Below are 23616 nucleotides of genomic sequence, written 5' to 3'. Positions count from 1 at the left end.
TTCGTGGTTTGCAGATGGAAAGCTTTTTGCTGTCTTCACAAGGCAGAGAGTGCTCTATCTCATCCTCTCTACTCTTCTTAGGACACTAAGCGCATGATGAGTGTCCAAGCTTGTGCACTCAGGTAACCCTAATAACCGCTAAAGGTACCAACTCCAAATACCATCCTAATGGCAGGGCTTCAAAATATAAGTGGAAATAGGAAAAAATTCAGTACACGTCAAGGAGTTAATAGGAGGAAGTTCATACAAGGAACACTGACCTACGCTTAGAAGACTGTAATCTATCAACAGATAGTGAGTGAAGGGCAACAGGGAGGTGGCATTTTAGAATGTCAGAGAAAAAGGACACTGAGAGAATTGTACTTGCATGAAGAAAAAAAAAAAAGCTGAGGCCATGAACACCATATGGGGAATCACTCATGTTATATAAAGTAGTCTCAGTGAAAATAAAGACAGGAAAATTTAACAAGTCAGTCTCAATGGAAAGTACAGATTTATATATTTTTTTTAATAATTGAATTTATGTCTTGGACATTTTTATTTCCCAGAACATTACAAAATATATTCAATGACTACTTACTGGAGGAACAAGCACAGTGGAACTTTGGAAAAACACAAGTAAGGCGGTGTGGATTGATCTTTCCTAGAAACTTCACTTCATTAATTTAAAATTAAATTTAATTTAATTAAACTAAATTTAATTGAACTTCATTTCAAGTAACATAGGATAAGGGTTCCCATATGCCTACAGTGTTTAAACACAGAAAATCCAAAGGCAGCTCATGATCGGTCAGCACTGTGCAAATGACCACATCCCATTCTCAAAATGGGCGGAACTCGAGGGCCCGAGAGTATACACTTCACATCACTCACTCTGTACAACAGAATGGCATGGCCATATATAAAAGGTAGTTTAGAATCCTAAAATGACGGCAAACAGACACACCCCAGATACTTATGGATTAAAGTAAGGAGAAAGCTCAGGTTCCAGAATCTCATGGCCAAACCCAAGATCCCCCATGACATGTACTAAAACATTTAACCACTGCAAAAATAATGCACAAGATCTATTCTGTATGTCCACAGAGAATCACGATGGTCAGTCCCACCAGGCAGGTCTGCCTGCAGTACCTCCAGTGTCCACATTGATACATGAAGAGCTGTGGACACGCTGTTAAGGAGGGAGGCAATGGGTATGGAAACAGACGCGGTCAACAATGCCATCCTCACTCACTCACACACTGACCCTTCACAGAGCAGACACCCCAGTTTCTATATTGTCACCTGCCATCGTTAATTTCTTTCATTCACAGCCCTTATTTCATCTTATAAATGGAAGTTTCAACATGAGTTCACCACCTCACTTTTCTCACAAAAATATAAACACTAGCATTGGCAAGAGTAATTTTTTTCACATTGCTACTGTATTTAGAGTATAGCATGCCCGGATTATTCCTGCTTAATTCTACATCTCCAGTCTAGCATGCTGGCACACAAGGGCTGCTTAGAACTTCACCATCAAAGGCATAACTTCTGAAAAACAAAAGCTTGATTGCAACAGTGATACTGTCTGTCCCTTCCAAGGCTTCTGCTGATAATTTACCTGAACATATTGCACTCCTTAGACTCATAAAGGAAATTTAAAGAGAATTATTGTAATCATGCTAAGGAATAAGTGAATTTATATATTTAACTGACATGAGGATGATCACTACCTTATGAGGGTTTGACTTACAACTTCTCACTGTGAAAATGGTGAGAAAGTGAATGTGTTCAGGAGAAAATGACTTTGGTTTTCAAAGTCTGATCTCATGTTGGGGTAGTGATATGCACTACTGTGCTTTCTGATGAGGCTGGAGAGCAGTGGTGATTGCAGTCCATTTGGCTCCCTTTTCAGGACCATAAGAACTGATACTGTACAGTGTTCTGTATTCAATGAATTAAATGAGATACTTTAATATTTTATTATTAAATAGCCCATAGGATAATATAAGTCATCTCATCAAATTCTAGGTAGTCTAGGCTCAACTGCGATGTTCAGTAAGTTACCTGCATTGGCTCAGATCTACATACTGTGGGGTCGGGCTCCAAATTCCTTAATAGGACGCCCATAGCACAAGAGTTAATAACAAGAATCAACAAATGGGACTTACTCAAACTAAAAAGTTTTTTCTCAGCAAGAGAAACAATAAGAGAGGTAAATAGGGAGCCTATATCCTGGGAACAAATTTTTACTCCTCACACTTCAGATAGAGCCCTAATATCCAGAGTATACAAAGAACTCAAAAAATTAGACAATAAGATAACAAATAACCCAATCAACAAATGGGCCAAGGACCTGAACAGACACTTCTCAGAGGAGGATATACAATCAATCAACAAGTACATGAAAAAATGCTCACCATCTCTAGCAGTCAGAGAAATGCAAATCAAAACCACCCTAAGATACCATCTCACTCCAGTAAGATTGGCAGCCACTATGAAGTCAAACAACAACAAGTGCTGGCGAGGATGTGGGAAAAAGGGTACACTTGTACATTGCTGGTGGGACTGCAAATTGGTGCGGCCAATTTGGAAAGCAGTTTGGAGATTCCTGGGAAAGATGGGAATGGAACCACCATTTGACCCTGCTATTGCCCTTCTCGGACTATTCCCTGAAGACCTTAAAAGAGCATGCTACAGGGATATTGCCACATCGATGTTCATAGCAGCACAATTCACAATAGCTAGACTGTGGAACCAACCCAGATGCCCTTCAATAGATGAATGGATAAAAAAAATGTGGCATTTATACACCATGGAATATTACACAGCACTAAAAAATGACAAAATCATGGAATTTGCAGGGAAATGGATGGCACTAGAGCAGATTATGCTTAGTGAAGCTAGCCAATCCCTAAAAAACAAATACCAAATGTCTTCTTTGATATAATGAGAACAACTATGAACAGAGTAGGGAGGAAGAGCAGGAAGAAAAGATTAACTTTAAACAGAGACATGTGATGGGAGGGAAAGAGAGAGAAAAGGGAAATTGCATGGAAATGAAGAGAGACCCTCATTGCTATACAAAATTATATATAAGAGGTTGTGAGGGGAATGGGAAAATAAACAAGGAGAGAAATGAATTACAGTAGATGAGGTAGAGAGAGAAGATGTGAGGGAAGGGGAGGGAGGATAGTAGGGGATAGGATCTGCATTGGGGTAAAATTGGGAGTTCATAACCCACTTCAATCTAATGTATGAAATATGATATGTCAAGAGCTTTGTAATGTTGTGAACAACCAATAAAAAAATAAAATAAAAAAGTAAGTTACCTGCATTAAGCACATTTTTAACATATGAATTTATGATATTGTCACCTTAATGTGGGCTTTTGATAACAACATTGAAAGTTGAAAGGCATCTGTATTCATTGAGTGTGGAAAGCCATTCTAGCACATGATTGGGCACCTCTCTGATTGGGTGTGAGGCATTCTGGCCAAACTGTGTCGGAGGTTATCCCCACCCTCTCCAGGTGTGAGAGCTTGTCGGTGTGGGGGTGTGACTGACTATTGACCCTGAGACCAATCACTGACCCTGACCTTGGAATGCTGCCCCCCTCGACCTTCATTGGATGGAATTTTCCCCTGAATTTCTTGTTCCCCAATAAAAGGCCACTCCCTGGTGTGCTCTCTCTCTCTCTCTCCTGCTAGTCCTGAGTAAGCCTTGCTGCCCCACCGGGTAGTTCGAGGCAAGAGCTAGAGGGAGGGCCGTCTCAGACCTGGTCAAAGAAAAAGGTAATTGAGTCTTGTGTGTTTATTTTGATCTCACTAGTTAACTTCTATGCTACGAACCTCTTGTATGAAATCAGCATGCTGGCCACGCGGTGGAATCGAGAACACTGTCCAATGCAATGTAGGAAATATAATAAGTGACAAAGGCAAAAACTAGAGCCAGACTCACATAGCAAGGCCTTATGAAGACACTATCACACACCTCTGAAAGCAGATAATGTTCCTCAGTGAATAAAATGGATCAAGATGAAAACACAGACATCCTGTAAATTTGTCTCTAAATACTGGTAGAACAGAATACATTGTGAGTCACAAAAAGGAACAGGATTTCCCTATTCTCACTAAGATGACTGACTTATATATCTCATAAATTAGGTTTGCTTTCTTTCTATTACTTTGGCTTCCGATAGAACTAATGTGTTTACCAAAGATGAAATGCATTCAGCCCATCAACACTTCCAACAGAAGGAGATGCCTCACTGCACTGCATCCAAGCCAATCCCTAAACAAATACCCATCCTGATGGACACTCTATGGAGAATGCCTTCACTGATGAGCCACACAGCCATTTACAGATGTTGGATGGACTGACTAGTATAGTTCACTGCATCCTGTTTGACAAAAACTATGGCCTTGGTGGAAGGACAAGTTACAATCAAAATAAACATTTTTTTTTATATTTATTTTTTAGTTCTCGGCGGACACAACATCTTTGTTGGTATGTGGTGCTGAGGATCGAACCCCGGCCGCACGCATGCCAGGCGAGCCTGCTACCGCTTGAGCCACAACCCCAGCCCTCAAAATAAACATTTTTAACAACATAAGGATGAGAATTAAAATTTATATGAGAAAAAAACACCTTTAGTTGTGAGCACCTAATGATGATCAACCTCAAACAAAAAGTGTGGCAAACTTATAAATTGATCCAATCCACATTTATGATGGGATATTTGCAGATATCTTCTCAGTAAATGAAAAAGACAACATTTATTAATCTACCAATTGTTTAGAAGGTTAAGAAAACTCTCTGGGGCTGGAGATGTGGCTCAGGCGGTAGCGCACTTGCTGGCATGTGTGCGGCCCGGGTTTGATCCTCAGCACCACATACAAAGATTTGTGTCCGCTGAGAACTAAAAAAATAAATATTAAAAAATTCTCTCTCTTTAAAAAAAAACCCTCTCTTTAAAAATGTACAAAATCCTATTTGAAAAATATATATTCATCAAGATTATAAAAAAGAAGTCACACTGACATTTAAAAATGTCATTTGTTTTGAAAAAAGAAAGATGAGTAAATATCTGTAAAAGGTAAGAACCTGACACATGAGCCCCATAGGAAAATCATAATTAACAAAATCTCATTTTCAATGGTCCCATTAACCACACAGTGGTTGATTAGAAATACATTTCTAATTCACAGATTCAACAAGGTTCAAAATGAAAGGAGAAAAACTTATTATGTGATTTGATTTAAAATGAAACTATTAAACTCACACTACTTAAACAAAACTTGTGTAAGTATGTAGCCTCAATATTTACTTTCAAAAGTAAAAATTAGCTAAAGTCTAGGGATCTACTTTAAGAATGAGCCACTGGGGCTGGGGTATGGCTCTGTGGTAGAGCGCTCGCCTACCATGTGCAAGGCCCTGGGTTCAATCCTCCAGTCCACATATAAATAAAGGTATCATGTGCAACTACAACTAAAAAATAAATATTAAAAAAAGAATGAGCCACTGATAAATGTTATATTCATAAACTGTAAAACATTTTCTTCAGCTTATGTATCTTCTTCAGCATTCTACACATTCTTTTGCATCAAGATCTTTATTGCTTACATTTATAGGACTGCTCTATATGAAGACTTGGAAACTATTTGTTACAAATGACAACTGTCTTATATATTTCACATTTATAAGGTTTTGATCCAGTGCGCATTCTTAAATGTGGGACAATTAAAGACTTCTCCACATCTGTTCTCTTCAAGGATTCTCACTATGCTGTGTTCTTTTATATCTGTGAATCAAACCAAGATGAACAGAGGCATTCCCACAGGCTTTACATTGATAGGAGCATTATCATGTATGCAAATAAAGTGAAGCCTTCCCACATTCTATATTTAGGGATTCTCTCCAGTGTGAGTCCTTTTACCACAGGTTTATGGTAACACCATTGTAAGTTAAAGAAAATCTATAGTTATAGGTAAGTGTTAGGTGCATTGTAGGAAATACTTGAGTTTATAATAAGAGATAAAGACAAAAACAGACCCAGAAGACTGGAGTCAGCCTCACACTTCCAGCAAGGCCAAGACTTATGAGACATGTCACATACCGCTGACAGCAGATAATGCCCCCCAGTGACAAGGATGATTCAAGGCAAAAAACAAAGACATCTAGTATATGTGTTTCTAAAATTGGTAAAAATGAAAGACATTCTGAACCCGCCAATCCTAAATAAGGAAAGTTCCACTCTTCTCACTGTGAAACCGGCTGGTGCTTCTCATGAATTAGGTCTTTCTTCACACCCATTATTTTGGCCTTCCAGGTAAGAACCTTATGGTTACCAAGAATAAGTTGTATCCACCCTCTCACTGCATCCACTGAATAGCCACCAATCCTTCGAAACCAACACCAATCCTATAGAGAATGTTATTACTGATGAACCAAACAATTAGTTATGGGGGGGTGGAGAGATTTTTTACAATAATTAATTCATATAAACTGAAATAAAACTGTGGTCCAGTGGTCTCTGGCAAGAGGAAACTCACACCAACATGATGTATCTTTTGGTATGATGACTGAGGAACAAATTACAATCAAATAAGTTTTCACAATGTAAGCATGAAGGATATAATTTATGTGAGGAAAAAACACCTTAAATTTTAAGCACATAACCACAATGATTCACTATCAAAGAAAAATGTGGTAAACATATAAATTAATCCATGATTATGATATTTGCAGATTATCTTCTTAGAAAATGAAAAAGACATTTGTTAATCTACAAATTGGAAGAGTTTTTAAAAACCCTTTCTAAAAAAGCATGTATGGAAATCTTGTTGAAGAAAATATATATCAAGAAGTAAAAAATATAAAAATCATGAAAAATGTCATTTGTTTTGATAAAGAGGCATATATATATATATATATATATATATATATATATGTATATATATATATGAACACACACATCCTGCCACATGATCCCAATAGAAAAATTCCAACAATCAATAAGAACTAATTTTTTGACAGCTCATTAACCACAATTATTTAAAAATTAAGCCAACTGGCATATTACAAATAAATTCCACTTCAATTGATATGCTAAAAATGAAAGAAGCCAGTGTGGTGGTACATGCTTGTAATTCCAACTCAGGAGGCTAAGGCAAGCCTCAGAAACCTAGCATGATCCTGTCTCAAAATAAAAAATAAGAACAACTGGAGATGTAGCTCAGTAGGAAAGAGCCCCTGGGGATCAATCCCTGGTACTAAAATAAGAAAAGGAGAAAAACTTTGCTCCCCGATTTAAAAACATACTATTACCAGGTGTGATGGTGCATGTGTCATCCCAGCAGTTCACAAGGCTGAGACAGGGATCACAAGTTCAAAGCCACCCTCAGCAATTAAACAAAGTTCTAAGCAACTTAGCAAGACCCTGTCTCAAAATGAAAACAAAATACTACCTATTAAACTTATACAGTATTGCTTAAACAAAACAAAATTATGTCACCTCAACATTTATTTTCAAGAGTAAAATTGGCAATACCCCAGAGAGTTAATTTATGAAACACTGATAAACACACACACAAATATATTTTATTTCCTTCAGCTTGTGTATTTTCTGAAGCATGCTACAAAACTTACTTTGCTTCAAGCTCCTCATATTGTTTGCATTTATAAGATCCCACTACATGTGGAACTTCCACAGGACTTAGAAAGTTATAATAACTGATGACTTTTTGTACTTTCATTTATAAGGCTTTAATCCAATGTGCATTCTTACACACAGGCCAACTGAAGACTTATGTGCACCTCTTTTATTCTACGATTTCTTTCCATGATGTGTTCTTTTTTCTTTTTTTTAAAGATAGATAGATAGATAGAGAGAGAGAGAGAGAGAGAGAGAGAGAGAGAGAGAGAATATTTATTTTTTAGTTTTTGGCAGACACAACATCTTTGTTTGTATGTGGTGCTGAGAATCGAACCCGGGCCACACGCATGCCAGGCGAGCGCGCTACCACTTGAGCCACATCCCCAGCCCCATGATGTGTTCTTTTAGGTCTGTGAATTGAACCAAGATGACTAAAGGCATTCCCATGTGCTTTACATGTATAAAAGGGCTCTCCACTCTGCATTCTCATTTTTGCTAAAAGGCCACAGGATAGTAAAAGACTTTCCACATTTCACATTTAAGGTTATTCTTTAGTGCGAGTTCTTTTTTTTTTAATATTTATTTTTTAGTTATAGTTGGAAACAATACCTTTATTTCACTTATTCTTATGTGGTGCTAAGGATCGAACCCCAGCCCCAGTGTGAGTTCTTTCATGTTTGTAAAAGGAACTGGATTGATTGAAGGCCTTTCCACATTGCCTACACACATAGGGCTTCTCACCAGTGTGAGTTTGTTCATGTATATGAATGTAACCAGATGAACTAAAGGCTTTCCCACATTGCTTACATACATAGGGTTTCTCTCCAGTGTGAGTCCTTTCATGTTTTTTGAGGGAACTGGGATGATAGTAGCCTTTCCCACAACTGCTTACATAAATAGGGTTTCTGTCCATTGTGAGTTCTTTCATGTATCTGAGTGTAACTGGAAGAACTAAAGTGCCTCAGTCTGGCTGGGCACAGAATCACGAGCCACTCAAGCAGGAACAAAACTTTATTTTTGAAAAAGCCGCCAATACTCCGCAAGTGCCGGCAAGCCAAAAACCGGTCCACCCACGCGCGCGTCTACCGGAACCGGCCCCCCCCCCACCTCCCCCGGAATTCCCTCCTACTATCCTTCCCCAACCAATGGGAACTCTCCAGGAGTCCCATAACATGAGTCCCGTAGCAGGCCAAGGTGAACAGCAGGAGTCCAATTTCCATATGAATGTAAATCTTAACATAATCATATCATCTCAATGGCTAGCTGGCGTCACCTTACAACCGAAAGTGACATGCATCATATTATTTGCTTGTGGCCCCTAGCATCTGCCCCCTTCTGTTTAATTAAGCAACAGGCAATGTGGCTAGGGACCTTGCCTGTTAGGTATGTCCAATTCAACATATGGTTCTTACCCGTCATCGGAAAACTGACCTCTAGGCGTCAGCCTCCTGTCTTAGGTTGATACCAGTGCAACTGAATCATACCCGTCACTGACTACCGGTCCAGTATATAGCCATACCTGTGGATAGGCCTATGCACCAGTGGGGGGGGGTGAGGTTCTTTGCCTCACCTCTGTTGGCCCCCAAATTTGACTTTGGTGCCGGTGGGGGGGTGAAGTTCTTTGCCTCACCTCAGTTGGCCCCCAAAACTAGACCATCACTAGTAGAAGGGAGGAGGATACAGAAATGCCACGACATCAAGTCAATAGACGGCTCTTTAGGAAAAATTGCATCACTGGTGACACTACAGCAAAGATACGCCAGCACTGCCATAATTCGCTGCATCAACAGATAGAGCACAATGCATACAAGTGATACATAGTCCAGGCAAGTTTTGTAAGCAGTTCAAAGCGGAGGAATCTATCAATATGTCCATTTCCTCCCAAAATAAATCGACTCAGTAATTGAGCATTACTTGTTGAGTTATTATTCATTGATGCATCAGTTTATACAGTTTGTTGTGATAATTATTGAAGAAGTTGTAGTTTGGTTTCATCTTTGTCTTCACCGGCACTGGGATGAAAATAGGGATTGACAATGATGTTAAGAGAAGAGAAGAAAAAAAAATGTAACATTTCAACAGGTATTAAGAAAACAATTTTTAGAACAATTTACATTATCCTGAAAAGAATTATTAAATATAATGAAAAGGAAAGATGAAAGTAAACAAACAGATCTGTTAACCTGCTTATTTGTACACATATTAAAACAGTCTTCAACAGCTGTTTACCCAAATTAAATTAAACCATTAAAATCATGTGAATAATAAAAAAAAATTTGGGATCCATATTTTTATGAGCGCTCCTCATATATGATATATGGACATACGCACATACATACAACACAAAACAAAAATGTGCACACGTAACATACAACATATAAGACAATAGTAAAGGCCTTGTAGATTACCTAGGTGAAATCTCCATTGCAATGTTTAAAAACTCCATAGTCAAAAAATGAAACTGATCAGAAAAACATTAATTTATGTCTGTATGAGCTCAAAATTAAAATGGAACTTTATGATGTGGGAAAAGCAATAATAAAATAGATATTGAAAAAAGCATCCTGGTTGATCACTGTCGAAGATGTAAGAATAGCCAAGCTGGAGTTCTGGATATCAGCTGTTATGGATTTGAGTCAAATCATCTTCTTTTTCTGTAGAAATTGTTTTGGTTAATCTCTCTGGAATCCAAATCGGCTGCTGTTCCTCCTGTGGAAAAACACAGACAGAGCCCCGACTCCAGACTATCACTGGATCCGGACCTTTCCATTGTCCTGTTAGAATATCTTTCCAAAGTACCTTAGGCTTATGTACATTTTTTGGATACAAATGTCTTTCCGCAGCACTAAGTCCCGATGAATCCAAATTTAAAAAGTTTAGAGTAAAAAGGGTTATTTTAAGTTTATCTTTGGGGGGTATATACCCCTTTCCAATTCCCTCCTTTTGTTTTAATAAGTACATTTTAATAGTTTGATGAGCTCTTTCAACTATGCCTTGTCCTTGTGGATTGTATGGAATTCCTGTTATGTGAGTAATGCCAAATGATGAGCAAAATTGTTTAAAAGAGGTGGAAGTATAACCAGGACCATTGTCCGTTTTTAAGTGTTTTGGAACGCCCACAGTGACAAAATTTTGTAAGCAATGAGCTATAACATCTTTAGTTTTTTCTCCGGCATGAAGGGAGCCCATCAAAAATCCAGAAGAAGTATCAACTGTAACATGTAAATATTTTAATTTTCCAAATTCTGGCAAGTGTGTGACGTCCATCTGCCAAATATGGTTAGGTATCAGTCCTCTAGGATTGACTCCAAGATTAACTTGTGGTAAAAATGTCACACAATTTTGACATTGTTTTATTATATGTCTGGCTTGTTCTTTAGTTATTTTAAAACGCTTTTGTAAAGTATTAGCATTGACATGGAACCTTTTATGAAAATTTATAGCTTCTTCTATTGTGGAGAAAATATGTATGTCATGTGTAGATTTATCTGCTAGTTCATTGCCCATACTAAGGGCTCCAGGCAATCCTGTATGTGCCCTGATATGTCCTATAAAGAATGGATCTTTTCTGTCCCAGATTAGACTTTGTATAGCGGAAAACAAAGAGAAAACAGTAGAAGAAGGTGAAATCCTACCAGCATCTTCAAGGGATACTATAGCATTAACTACATACTGACTATCAGAAAATAAATTAAATACAGAATCTTTAAACATCATAAAAGCTTGTAAAACTGCATTAAGCTCTACCTTTTGAGCTGATTGTTTGGGTACTAAAAATGTAAAAGTTTGATCAGGAGTAACTACTGCTGCTGTACCATTGTTTGACCCATCAGTGAATATATTTGGAGCATTTATGATAGGGGTTTTTCTTGTCATTTTTGGAAAAACTACAGGATGCTTAGACCAAAAAGACAACAAAGGATTAGATGGTAAGTGATTATCAAATGAAACACTAGTTTTACACATGATTATTGCCCAAGTATTTAACTCATTAGCTAACTCATCAATTTGATCCATAGTATATGAAGTAATAATTTTATTGGGAGAAATCCCAAACACTCCCTTTGCTGCTTTTATTCCTTTGAGTATTAATTGTCCTACAGCCTCAGGATATCTAGTAAGAATAGTGTTAGGAGAATAAGATAAATGTATCCACAATAATGGACCTTCTTGCCAAAATACTCCTGTAGGAATATTTTTTGTTGGTAGTACAATAAATAATAAAGGCAAACTTATATCAATTCTATCCAAATGCATATTTTCCATATATGTTTCAATGATTTTTAATGCTTTTCTTGCTTCAGGCGTTAACATGCGGGGTGAATTTGGATCTGATGGACCTTTTAGAATATCAAATAAAGGTCCCAACTCTCCTGTTGGTATGCCTAGATAAGGCCTTATCCAATTTATGTCTCCCAATAACTTTTGAAAGTCGTTAAGTGATTTGAGTTGATCAACTCGTATTTGAATTTTTGGTGGACGGACCATGGTTGAGGATAATAGAACTCCTAAATAATTAATTGGAAGATTTAATTGTACTTTATCTATTGCTATCTCTAGATTATAATTTTTCAATAAGTTTGTAAGTGTGGCATAACATTCTAGCAATGTGTTTTTATCTTTATGTGCCAATAACACATCATCCATATAGTGAAATATTTGTAGTTCAGGATTTTGATTTCTAAGTGGCTGGATTGCTTTATTAACATAAATTTGACACATAGTTGGGCTGTTAGCCATCCCTTGAGGGAGTACTTTCCATTCATATCTCTGATCAGGACCTTCATGATTCAGTGCAGGGATAGTAAATGCAAAATGTGGACTATCCTCGGGATGAATTGGAATTGAAAAGAAACAAATCTTTAATATCTATAGCTAAAACATGGCAGGTTTTTGGTAAAGCAGACAATTGGGGAATCCCTGATTGAGCAGGTCCCATAATAACCATCACATTATTAATGGCTCTTAAATCTTGTAATAATCTCCATTTACCAGATTTCTTTTTAATGACAGAAATGGGAGTATTATGGGGGGATACGGAAGGTTGTATATGTCCTTCCGCTAATTGTTGTCTGACCAAGTCATGGGCTACTTGTATCTTTTCTTTAGTCAGGGGCCACTGAGGAACCCACACTGGTCTTTCTGATTTCCAAGTAATTTTGATTGTCTCAGTGGCCCTTTCTGAAAACCCAATCCATGTCTATTTATTTCTTGATCTATTTGAATAGGTGCTGTCATACCTTGTTCTTGTTATCTTAATCTTTTTTCTTTCCTAAAGCCTTGTTTAGCCCTAGTAGTGGGCGCGTTAGGATTGATGTTATTTGTTAATGTCAATCCTAATTGATCTAGGACATCTCGTCCCCATAAATTTACGGGAAGATGATCCAATACATAGGGCTGTATAGTTCCTTCACATCCTTCAGGATCCCTCCAATCTAATACCATAGCACTTCTATGGGGATTTGTTGCCACTCCGAGGCCTCGAAGCGTTTGAGTGGCTTGTTGTAATGGCCAATGTTTTGGCCACTCTTGACGAGATATGATGCTGAGGTCAGCACCTGTGTCCAGCAGCCCATTAAAGTCATGTCCTTGAATATTTAATTTTAGCATTGGGCGAGAATCTAAATTTAAAGACAGCATAGCCCAATCTACACCTGTGGAGCCTAATCCCTTGGAACCTCTTTCTACATTACAACTGGAAAATTTATCATGCAGGTTGGGTATTATTAATAACTGTGCTATTCTATCTCCTGGTGAAATCACTGATATACCTCTTGGAGAACTAGCTATAATTTTTATTTCACCCTCATAATCGGGATCAATTACCCCAGGACTTATCATAAGTCCTTTTAGTGTAGAAGAACTGCGTCCCAATAATAAGCCTACTGTTCCCTGGGGAAGAGGTCCTTTTACTCCTGTAGGAATGATTTGAACTCCCATCTCTGGAGTTAGTACTGCTCTGGCAGAGGCGCAGATGTCCAACCCTGTGCTCCCTCTAGTTTGTCTGATGAGGGATTTAATGGATAATGCATCCTGGGCACTACCTTGATGGTGCTGCTGGGTTCCTCCATTGACCCGTATATTTGTGGTTTTGGGCCCCGGGGCACTGTGCCCTCTAGTCCGTTTTTTGGCAATGGAGCCTGATACCTTTCTCCACGATATCGTGGGTAAACACTTGGTCCTTGTCCGTTTTTTGTTAACAGAATACCCTCTATGGTGGTTTGAGAACGGCATTCATTAGCCCAATGTTTCCCTCTATGGCATCGTGGGCAAATACCCAGTATTCTATTCCTTTGATACCTAGTTTTGTTAAACCCCCCTCTTATGGGGCAACTCCTTTTAAAATGTCCTGTTTGATTACAATTATAGCATGTTTTTGGCCTAGCATCTAAAGCCTGTTGTACTGCTGCTAAGACTTGCCCTTGTTCATTAATGTCTCTACATAATTTAATATATGTGTTTAAATCTTCATGTCTCCATGGTCTAATGACCTCTCTGCAGCAATGATTTGCTTGGTCATAAGCCAGTTGTTTTATAAATGGCATTGCCTGTTCTGTATTTCCAAATATTCTAGAGGCTGTCTGAATAAGCCTATCTACAAATTCAGCGTAAGGTTCATTAGTTCCTTGTATTACCTTAGATAATTGACCTTTTAAATCTCCATGCCCCTGTAAAGTTTTCCATGCCCTAACTGCATCTACAGCAATTTGTGCGTATACGCCAGGGTCATATTCAATTTGCTGTCTTTGACCCTCATAAGGTCCCTTTCCTAATAACATCTCTAGATTTCTTTGAGGGTAACCGGCTTCTGCATTTCGCCTAGCTGTCTCCATGCAAAATTCCTCATTGGCAACCTTCCGTAACAAATATTGTCCTCCATTTAGCACAGATCGACACATGTTAGCCCAATCTGCTGGTGTCATGTCCAAGTTGGTAACAGATTCGACCATGCTTACCGTGAAGGGAGCTTGCGGCCCATAGGTTGTTACAGCCTCCTTTAATTGCTTTACTGTTTTGAAATCTAAAGCACAGTGAATTCGTTGCCCTCCTGCCTGCTCAAGTACAGGGCATGCTAATCTTTGGGGTCCTGCCTCAGAATTCCGTCCATCAACTATGGGAGTTGAGGGCCGCTCAGCTGTAGATGGAGCTGCTGGTTGAATTACGCCCTCTGGTGATAGAACGGAGTTAGCAGCAGCCTCCTGTTGTAATTCTCCACCTGATGGCTGTTTTTCCTCTAAGCTTTCTTTCTTTAAATTTTCCTCTGACTAGCTTGAGAGACCTTCTCTTTTGCTTGACCTAGCGTTTTTTCTACCATAGTTTGGACCTCTAACAATTTACTTAACAGTTTTTTGGTTTGTTTTTTACTAGATTCTGATCTACTATAAAGGTAACGTAACCCAATAAGATAGGAAAAACAAAGCCGAAGCAGAATGAAACAAAAATGGAGCAGAGAATGGTTATATCAATTTTCTCTTTCTCAGGGCCGAATAACTTCAAACCTTGAGCCAACCATTTTTCCCAGTTCGCCTGAGAAAATTCTAGGGCTAGGGAGCTTGAAATAAAAACAAAATAAATTAAAACAAGAACACATTGTTTTTTGAAATGGTCACCCATTCTGTCGCCTTCCCTCAGGGACGAGCTATTTTACTCACCTCTAAGTTTCAGGCGTTCCCCGTCCGGGCCACCAACTGCCTCAGTCTGGCTGGGCACAGAATCACGAGCCACTCAAGCAGGAACAAAACTTTATTTTTGAAAAAGCCGCCAATACTCCGCACATGCCGGCAAGCCAAAAACCGGTCCACCCACGCGCGCGTCTACCGGAACCGCCCCCCCCCCACCTCCCCCGGAATTCCCTCCTACTATCCTTCCCCAACCAATGGGAACTCTCCAGGAGTCCCGTAACATGAGTCCCGTAGCAGGCCAAGGTGAATAGCAGGAGTCCAATTTCCATATGAATGTAAATCTTAACATAATCATATCATCTCAATGGCTAGCTGGCGTCACAACCGAAAGTGACATGCATCATATTATTTGCTTGTGGCTCCTAGCACTAAAGGCTTTCCCACATTGCTTGCATACAAAGGGTTTCTCTCCAGTGTGAGTTCTTTCATGTATTTGAACATAACTGGAAGAACTAAAGGCTTTCCCACATTGCCTACATACAAAGGGTTTCTCTCCAGTGTGAGTTCTGTTATGTCTTAGAAAGGAACTATAATCAACAAAAGCTTTCCCACATTGCCTACATACATAGGCTTTCTTTGCAGTGTGAGTTTTTTCATGTTTTCTGAAGGAACTGGAAACACAGAAAGCTTTCCCACACTGGTTACAAACATATGGTTTCTCTCCACTATGAGTTTGTTCATGTCTTCGAAAATTACTCAAAGAACGGAAGGCTTTCCCACATTGCTTACATCCATAAGGTTTCTCTCCACTGTGAGTTCTTTCATGTGTTCGAAAGTTACTCAAAGAAAAGAAGGCTCTCCCACATTGGTTACATTCATTGGGTTTCTCTCCACTGTGAATTCTTTCATGTGTTCGAATGGAACTGTAATCCCTGAAGCCTTTACCACATTGTTTACATACATGGGGTTTCCCTCCAGTGTGAGTCCTTTCATGTTTCCGAACAGAACTGGAACAGGCAAAAGATTTCCCACATTGCTTACATTTATAGGGTTTCTCTCCAGTGTGAGTTCTTTCATGTATTTGAATATAACTGGAACAACTGAAGGTTTTCCCACATTGCTTATATTCATGGTGTTTATTTCCACTGTGAATTCTTTCATGCTTCAGAAAGCATTTGGTAAAACTGAAGGCTTTCCCATGTTCCTTATATTTATAAGGTTTCTCTCCATATTCCCAATATTCATATGGTTTGTATCCAGAGTGAGCTCTGTGTGTATCATTTAAGGATGAATGACCAACGAGGACTTTTCTACACACAAGCCTTTCATCTTGTTTTATTGAAGGAGTTTTCTTATTCAGGAAAGGATCTGCAGACCAGCTGAATACTTTTCCACATTTGCTACCTAGTTTATGTTCAAAGAGTCTCTCTACCACTTGACTTCTGTAAAGGAAAAAAAATAGAAGCAGTACATAACAAATGATTTGTTTATTAATGAGACATGCTCTTTTTATGTATGAATATCTGAACATGAATGTCCTAAATGTCCTGCACTATAGGTTAAGAACAGTTATTATCAAAACAGTGGTATTCACATCAGGTTTCTTTTTTCTTTTCTTACTTTTTTTTTTTGGTGTGGTACTGGAGACAGAAGCAGGGTCTTGTACCTGCAAGGCAAGTGTTCTACCACTGAGATACATCCCCAATCCTTTTTGAGACAGGGTCTCAATTTGTTGAGGCTGGCCTCAAATTTCTGATCCTTCTTATTTCTTTCACAAGAGATTACAGGCAGGAATCACTATATCAGCTCATATGAGGTTTCTAATACTATTTCCCAGGTAATTATTTGACTACACTGAATGTTTATATCACATTGAAATACAGTTGAGTGTTCCTTATTGTTTTAGATAGCTTTTCACTGCTGTGGCTAAAAAAACCTGGTGAGAACAACTTTAGAGGAAGAAAAGTTTATTTGAGGGCTCATGGTTTCAGAGGTCTCAGTCCATAAACAACTGGCTGTGGCTTGAGGTAAGGCTTAACATCACAGTGGAAGAGTGTGGTGGAAGGAACTGGCTCATACGATAATCAAGAAGCAGAGAGAGAGAGACACTATTTGCCATATACAAAATATATGCCCCAAAGGCACACCCGCAATGCCCACCTCCTCCAGCCATGCACTACCTGCCTCTAGTTATCACTCAGTTAACGCATGATTGGGTTAAGGCTCTCATAACCCAATCATTTCTCCTCTAAACCTTCTTACATTGTCTCACATGAACTTTTGGGAGACACCGCACATCCAAACCATAACACTTATGCAAAAATTTCAGGACCAAATCCATTTTGGATTTTGAAATATTTGCATGTACATAATGAGATCTTGAAGCTGTGCCCCACCTTAAACACAAAATTTACTTTTATATCATATATACCTTACACCCACACCTGCAAGGAATTTCATACATAATTTTTAATAACATGGAACAAAGTTCATATACATTAAGACATCAGAAAAATGTCACTTGTGTTGACATGATATTGGTGCTTCACATGTTTCCAACACTGGAACATCTTTTTTATTTTGGATTTTTCAATTATGGATGTTCAAATTATATGCATTTTAAAAAATATTTTGAGATTTAATCAGTTTGAAGCTGAAGTTATTTTTCCTCATTTGCTCATTTTTAAAATTTCCTGTCACTCCAAGATTCTTGAGGGACACTGCTTTCTTTTGTGAGTGTAAATTACCTTAGATTTCTCCTGCAGTTTTTGTAGTCATTTTTAATGCTCTCATCTTCCTGTCTTCTTCCTAAGAGTAGACAAAAAAATCATTATGAATTACTACAGTGTTATAGAAAAATTATTAAATCCTAGGTAGGTTCATGGTATAATGTGCTCATGACTGGAATATTCATCAAAGTTTTCCTTTACTTAGTCCAAATCATGAAACAACATTGATGAACAAGAAACACTTGTTCTCTGATTGATTATATAAGACAATGATGTTTCCCTTACCTAGAGAAGCCAGGTTTCTGAAGGTTTCCTGCATCACATTTCTGTACAGCTTCTTTTGAGAAGGATCCAGCAAAGCCCACTCCTCCAGGGTGAAGTTCACAGTCACATCCTCAAAGGTCACTGACTCCTAAAACATCCCACACATTTCCAGCAGGAAAGGTGAGACTTTCTTTACTGGAAATCCATATTCACTACATAGTAAGATCACATGATTCTATGTTCTCTAAATGTTCATTCCATATTACTCAGTCATAAAGAAGAATGACATTACAGCATTTGAATTGGAGACTATCGTGCTAATGAAATAAGCCAATCCCCCAAACCAAAGGCCAAATGTTGTCTCCGATATGTGGATGCTATCATACAATAAGGGGTGGGGGATGGATGAATAGAAGTTCATTGGGTTAGATAAAGGGGAATGAAGAGAAGGGAGGGGGGAGGGAATCGAAAAGACAGTAGAATGAATCGGACATAACTTTCCTCTGATCATATAAGAATACACAATCAGGGTAATTCCACATCATGTACAAACACAAGAATAGGAAGTTAAACTCCACGTATTTATAATATTTCACAACATAGTCTATTGTCATGTATAATTAAAAATAACAAATTAAAAATAACAAATTTAAAAAATGTTCATTCCACTTCTTGGTCATCACACTAATTCTGACACTAGACTAGGGAACCATTTAGTAAAGTGACAGAAGAACAAGAACACCTGTCATGCTGCTGGGTCACACAACTTCTCTTTGTACAGAGTGTGCACAGCACCTCTCACAACAAACTGCTACTACTCAGTGTTCACAAGAGAGTTAACAGCATCTGTACTGAGACTGCATGTTCTCAGAAATGCTTGAGAACAGAGTTTGACCTTTGCTGGTGTGTTTGGGAACTGCTCTTGGGATAGATCTCAGCAGCCTACCTTTAAAGAGGGGTTAGCTGTTCCTAACCAGTTTCTGCCACCACATGATATTTGTCTAACTCCTATTGTCCCTGTGAATGTTTGCAAGTTTCTGACAGGTTCATCAGAGGAAGCCTACCTGATAAGCCCCCAAAATACACTATGGATGATGAATTTCTAATGAGCAAGTCTGGTAGATACTATTTAACACCTCTTGTCACAACTTGTTACTTAGAGAACTGAGCACATCATCTGTGATTGTACAGAGACAACTTTGGAAGTTCGTAATTGTTTCTTATAGGCAAACCTTAATTAAATACTGACTCATGGAGAACAGTGCACTAGGCTAAAAGAAAAATGTTATAGTTTTTATTTGAGATGTAAAGGAACAATGAAATTAGGGAAAAGATAGCCCATGTTTTTAGAAAGAGCTCAATATTACGAAGATGTCACTTCTCATACATATGTACAAAATTCTATAATTCCAAAAACACACTTTTGACTTGACAACAAAATGTCTAATGATGTTTAAAATCTTTTTTTTTCTGTTCTTTTTTTTTTTTTTTAAATTTTGAGACCAGATCTCACTAAATTGCTTGGGGCCTTGCAAAACTGAAGCTGGTATCAAACTTGCAATCTTCATGCCTCAGGAAGATTACAGGCATTACAGGCATTCACCACAATGCACTGGCTGATTGTTTAAAGTCTTTGGGACAAGAAAAGTGACAGCTTACCTAACCTGGTCTGAGTTTCCTGTCAGCTCCAAAAAAAAAAAAAAAAAAAGGAGTCCCCAGCCTTTTCATCATTTTATCTTGATGTGAGGCTCAAAGGGAAGGAGTGTTGAGGGTTAAATACTGTCACCAAACACCCAAAAAAGGAATTAACATTTTTCCACTTTCTAGAACAGCATGGAAGCATATAGAAGAGGACATTCTTGTCCACAGAAGAAAAACAAAGAAATTTAAAATCAACAACTCTTCTAAACTTGGAGAAGTAAGGTGGTATTCACTAGCTTAATATTTCAAAATCCATCATTCCTACATATCAAATACAAACAACTGGATTTGAAATTAAAAATTACAACACTATTTATACAGGAGAGAGAAACAATTTAATATAACATGAAAGCCTACATAAGAAATGTTCAACACCAGATGTCATCGACAAAACCAAAATATAAACATAGAGATGCTGTTTATAATAGCTGGACAAAAATTAGATTTACTAGGGCTGGGGTTGTGGCTCAGTGATAGAGCACTTGCCTAGTATGTTTGAGGCACTGGGTTTGATTCTCAGCACCACATATAAAAGTCAGATGATAAATTCATATGCTACCAAAATTCCTTACTAGCTGGGTGTGGTGGCCCCTGCCTATAATCCCAGCAACTGGGGAAGCTAAGGCAGGAGGATCATAGTTCAAGACTAGTCTGGACAACTTAATGAGACCCTATCTCAAGAGGGAAAAAAAAAGAGACTAGAGATGGAGTTCAGTGATAAAAGTGCCCCTGAGTTCAATCACCAATACTGAAAAAGAAAAAAAATCTCTAATGCCTTTAAATTTATCCATCACTCTATCACCTACACATTATTATCCAAAGTACATGTATGAAGACACGAATTGGTGTGAATATACTTTCTATACAACCAGAGATATGAAAATTTGTGCTCTATATGTGTAATAGGAATTGCAATGTCATATATAAATAAAAAAGTAATTAAAAAAACTCTGCTTAGTAATAAAACACATGAGAAAGCTATAAAGAATACCAAAAACTGCATCTTGTGGTCATCTCTGGGTGCAAACAAAGATGAAATCAGGAAGACACACCAGAAGTAACCTATTTATTCACCTGCATGGTGAGTCCTCCAATATTTATATTCTTACCTAAATTTAGTATGAAACTCATCATCCCACTCTCAGGTTCCAAACAAGAAAATCACCATACTGCACTTAAATTAAAAAGGAAAATTCTTAAATGGTGAAGTAAACTGCTATTTTTTGAGAAGGACAATTATATCAAGGAAACAAAAGAAAGCAATAGGTTTCACAGGTCAAACACACTCTTATATTTATAGACCACTCTCACTGTGCAATTGCAGCCCAGGGGGGCTTCCTCCCACAATGTGCAGGAAACCTGAGTAGCCAGGAAATGGAATTCTGGAATCTCCCCACACTATACTTGCCCCTCCTCTCAGCATAAAAAATCTCCCTCCTCCACAGGTTCAATTCTGACAAGTGACCAAACTATCACCCAAAGCAATTGGAAAATTCCAACCTGTTGTTTTATCGACGACATCATTTCTGACTCCAAAGGTGTGCTGTTTGCTCAACACCAACCAATTCTCCAAGAAAGTGTCCCACAATTTAATTCTGATACCACCCAGATTTAGCACAGTCCTGACAAATTCAGGGTTCAGTCTGACCACTGTCTCCACTGCAGATGCCAGTTCAAAGCAGGTGTTTGCTCTGTCTGGTCACCAATTCCCATCAGAAGTTAAAGAAAGGTAACACCTTGAGTTTCCTCATTAGCATAAATTCAGACACTGCCTGAAAGAGGCTTATGATAACTAATCAAAGAGATTCCTACTGTTTAGGAATTCCAAGGGTTAAGCTTGCCAGAAGCTGGGATGAAGACCATTTGTTGTTGTTGTTGTTTATTATACTCTACACCAAAATAAAACCTCAAATTCATAAGCCATTTTCTCCAGCAGTTAGACACCAAAGGTGTCTTTCTCTCAGACTGTACCTCACAGGTTTTCTCAAATTAACATACATTGCACTCTGACCAGACTGATACCGTGAATATAAAAGCAAACAGCATAAAATGCTGAATTTTAACCAAGAGCTCTAATCTTGATAAAGAGCAGTGATTAAAAATCTCCTACCTCCAATACTTTGATTTGGAGAAACATCCTACCCCAAACGAACACTCTCCCTATTACACTTAGATAATGTCCCCCCCCCCCCTTTTTTTTTAAACCAACAAGGCCAGATACACACTTTACAAATTCCCACTTTGGGCTTAATATATAACTAAACTGATCAGTAGAAACAAAACACTTAAATAAGCAAACTTTCCTCGTATCTCTCCTTTTTCCAGGCCTATTGACCCACCTCAGCCTGAGCCAGCACATAAACCCCTCTAGAGCTTTACCCAAGCACAGGCGGACCTCAGGGGGAAAGTTCTCCTCTCCCCCAACTTTCCCTACTCTTCTTTCCTACTCCCTACAAAAGAAAAGCCCTCTTCTGCCTTTATGTGCTTGCAAACCATACGGTTGGGCTTTTTCACTGCAATACTCCTTCCAGGTGGTCACTTATGTCAATCACTTCGGTTTTTAAAACCAGGTGTAGTAACAGTCTAAGTAAGGACAGTACCAATGTGTCAGAGAGGGCAACTCGTCTCCTCTTCCACCTCAACCCCAACCGTGTTGAAGCGGAAGATCCCCCTCTCCAAGGAGTCGGAGAAGCACCCCAGGGACTGACTGGCAGCCAGCCCTAAGAAGCACTGGAAGATTGTGGATTTGAGACCTTCCTTCGCAAACATGTAGGAATTCCGGGCAATTAAGTATGCCACGGGGGAAAACGAGAAAAAGCTGGCGGCTCCCCAATCCCGCAGCTCCTCCCGCGTCTCCCCGGGAACTTCCCGCCGACACCGCAGTCTGGTGAGACCAGGACTCCGGGCTGGCCCAAGTCGCCACGCAGGGATGGGACAGGACGCCGGGGTCCCGGTCACGTCAGCCCCACGGCGCGGCAGGAGGGACCGGGGGCCGAACGACGCCAGCGGCGGGGCCGACGTGGGGGGCCGGGTCCCTCCGCCCCTCCCGCCAGCGCTCCTTTCCCACTCTGCCCGCTCCCCAAAACTGACCATTTCCGGCTTCCAGGGTCGCCCGGAGTCCTCTCGACGGTAACTGGCGTCAGTGGACGTCACAAAGCGCTGGAGGCTGAGGCGCTGGCGTCTCTCAGAACAGCTGACCGCCCGCCCTTCACGGCGGCGCCTCAAATGCGGACCCTTCGGAGTCTGGGTCCGCCCCTCCCGCCGCCGGCGCTCCTGATTGGACAGTTCGTACGGCCCCGCGCCCCGCGCCTCTGATTGGCTAGTGATCCAGGACCCGCTCCCCAGGACCCGAGCGACAGGAGCGGTCCCCTAACTTGGCAGAGATGAGCAAAAATGGCAGATTCTGGCTACAACACTTACCCGGCCTTGCTTCCTCCCCAGCACAGACCTGGCTCAGGCTGAGGATAAGTGGAACTTGCTCCTGGCTTTCCAGAGCGGTCAACCGCTTCTTAATTGTAACTCAGCGGCCTCGCTTCTTCCTCCTGGAAATGGGGTCATAAGCATGCTCAAGGAATTCCAGACGGTGCCCACTGCCACCTTTTCTGCGTCTCTCTAAGCCCACACTGTCCTCTGCAGTCTGGTCTCCTCATAAAAGCCAGAG

General features: G+C 39.4%; 1 protein-coding gene across 1 annotated transcript in view; it reads right to left on the bottom strand.

Annotated features, from left to right (window-relative positions):
* The window catches only part of LOC308643298 (uncharacterized protein), a gene marked incomplete at its 3' end in the record, with an annotated part of 30359 nt that extends 6961 nt beyond the window's left edge, over nt 1–23398 (bottom strand). The window contains exons 1-4 of the mRNA XM_081283201.1: nt 23046–23398; nt 18276–18402; nt 18009–18069; nt 15958–16703 (exon numbers count right to left, since the gene is read on the bottom strand). Of these exons, the coding sequence (XP_081139327.1) occupies nt 15958–16703; nt 18009–18069; nt 18276–18402; nt 23046–23048 (937 nt within the window). The 5' untranslated portion in view covers nt 23049–23398. The remainder of the gene's footprint in view (nt 1–15957; nt 16704–18008; nt 18070–18275; nt 18403–23045) is intronic.
* Between the last annotated feature and the right edge of the window lie 218 nt (nt 23399–23616).

This window comes from Spermophilus citellus (genome assembly GCF_964194105.1).
Source record: "Spermophilus citellus genome assembly, chromosome: 3".
Lineage (NCBI taxonomy): Eukaryota > Metazoa > Chordata > Mammalia > Rodentia > Sciuridae > Spermophilus > Spermophilus citellus.
Note: the sequence above shows the minus strand (reverse complement) of the source record. Positions and strands in the feature narration are given on the sequence as shown.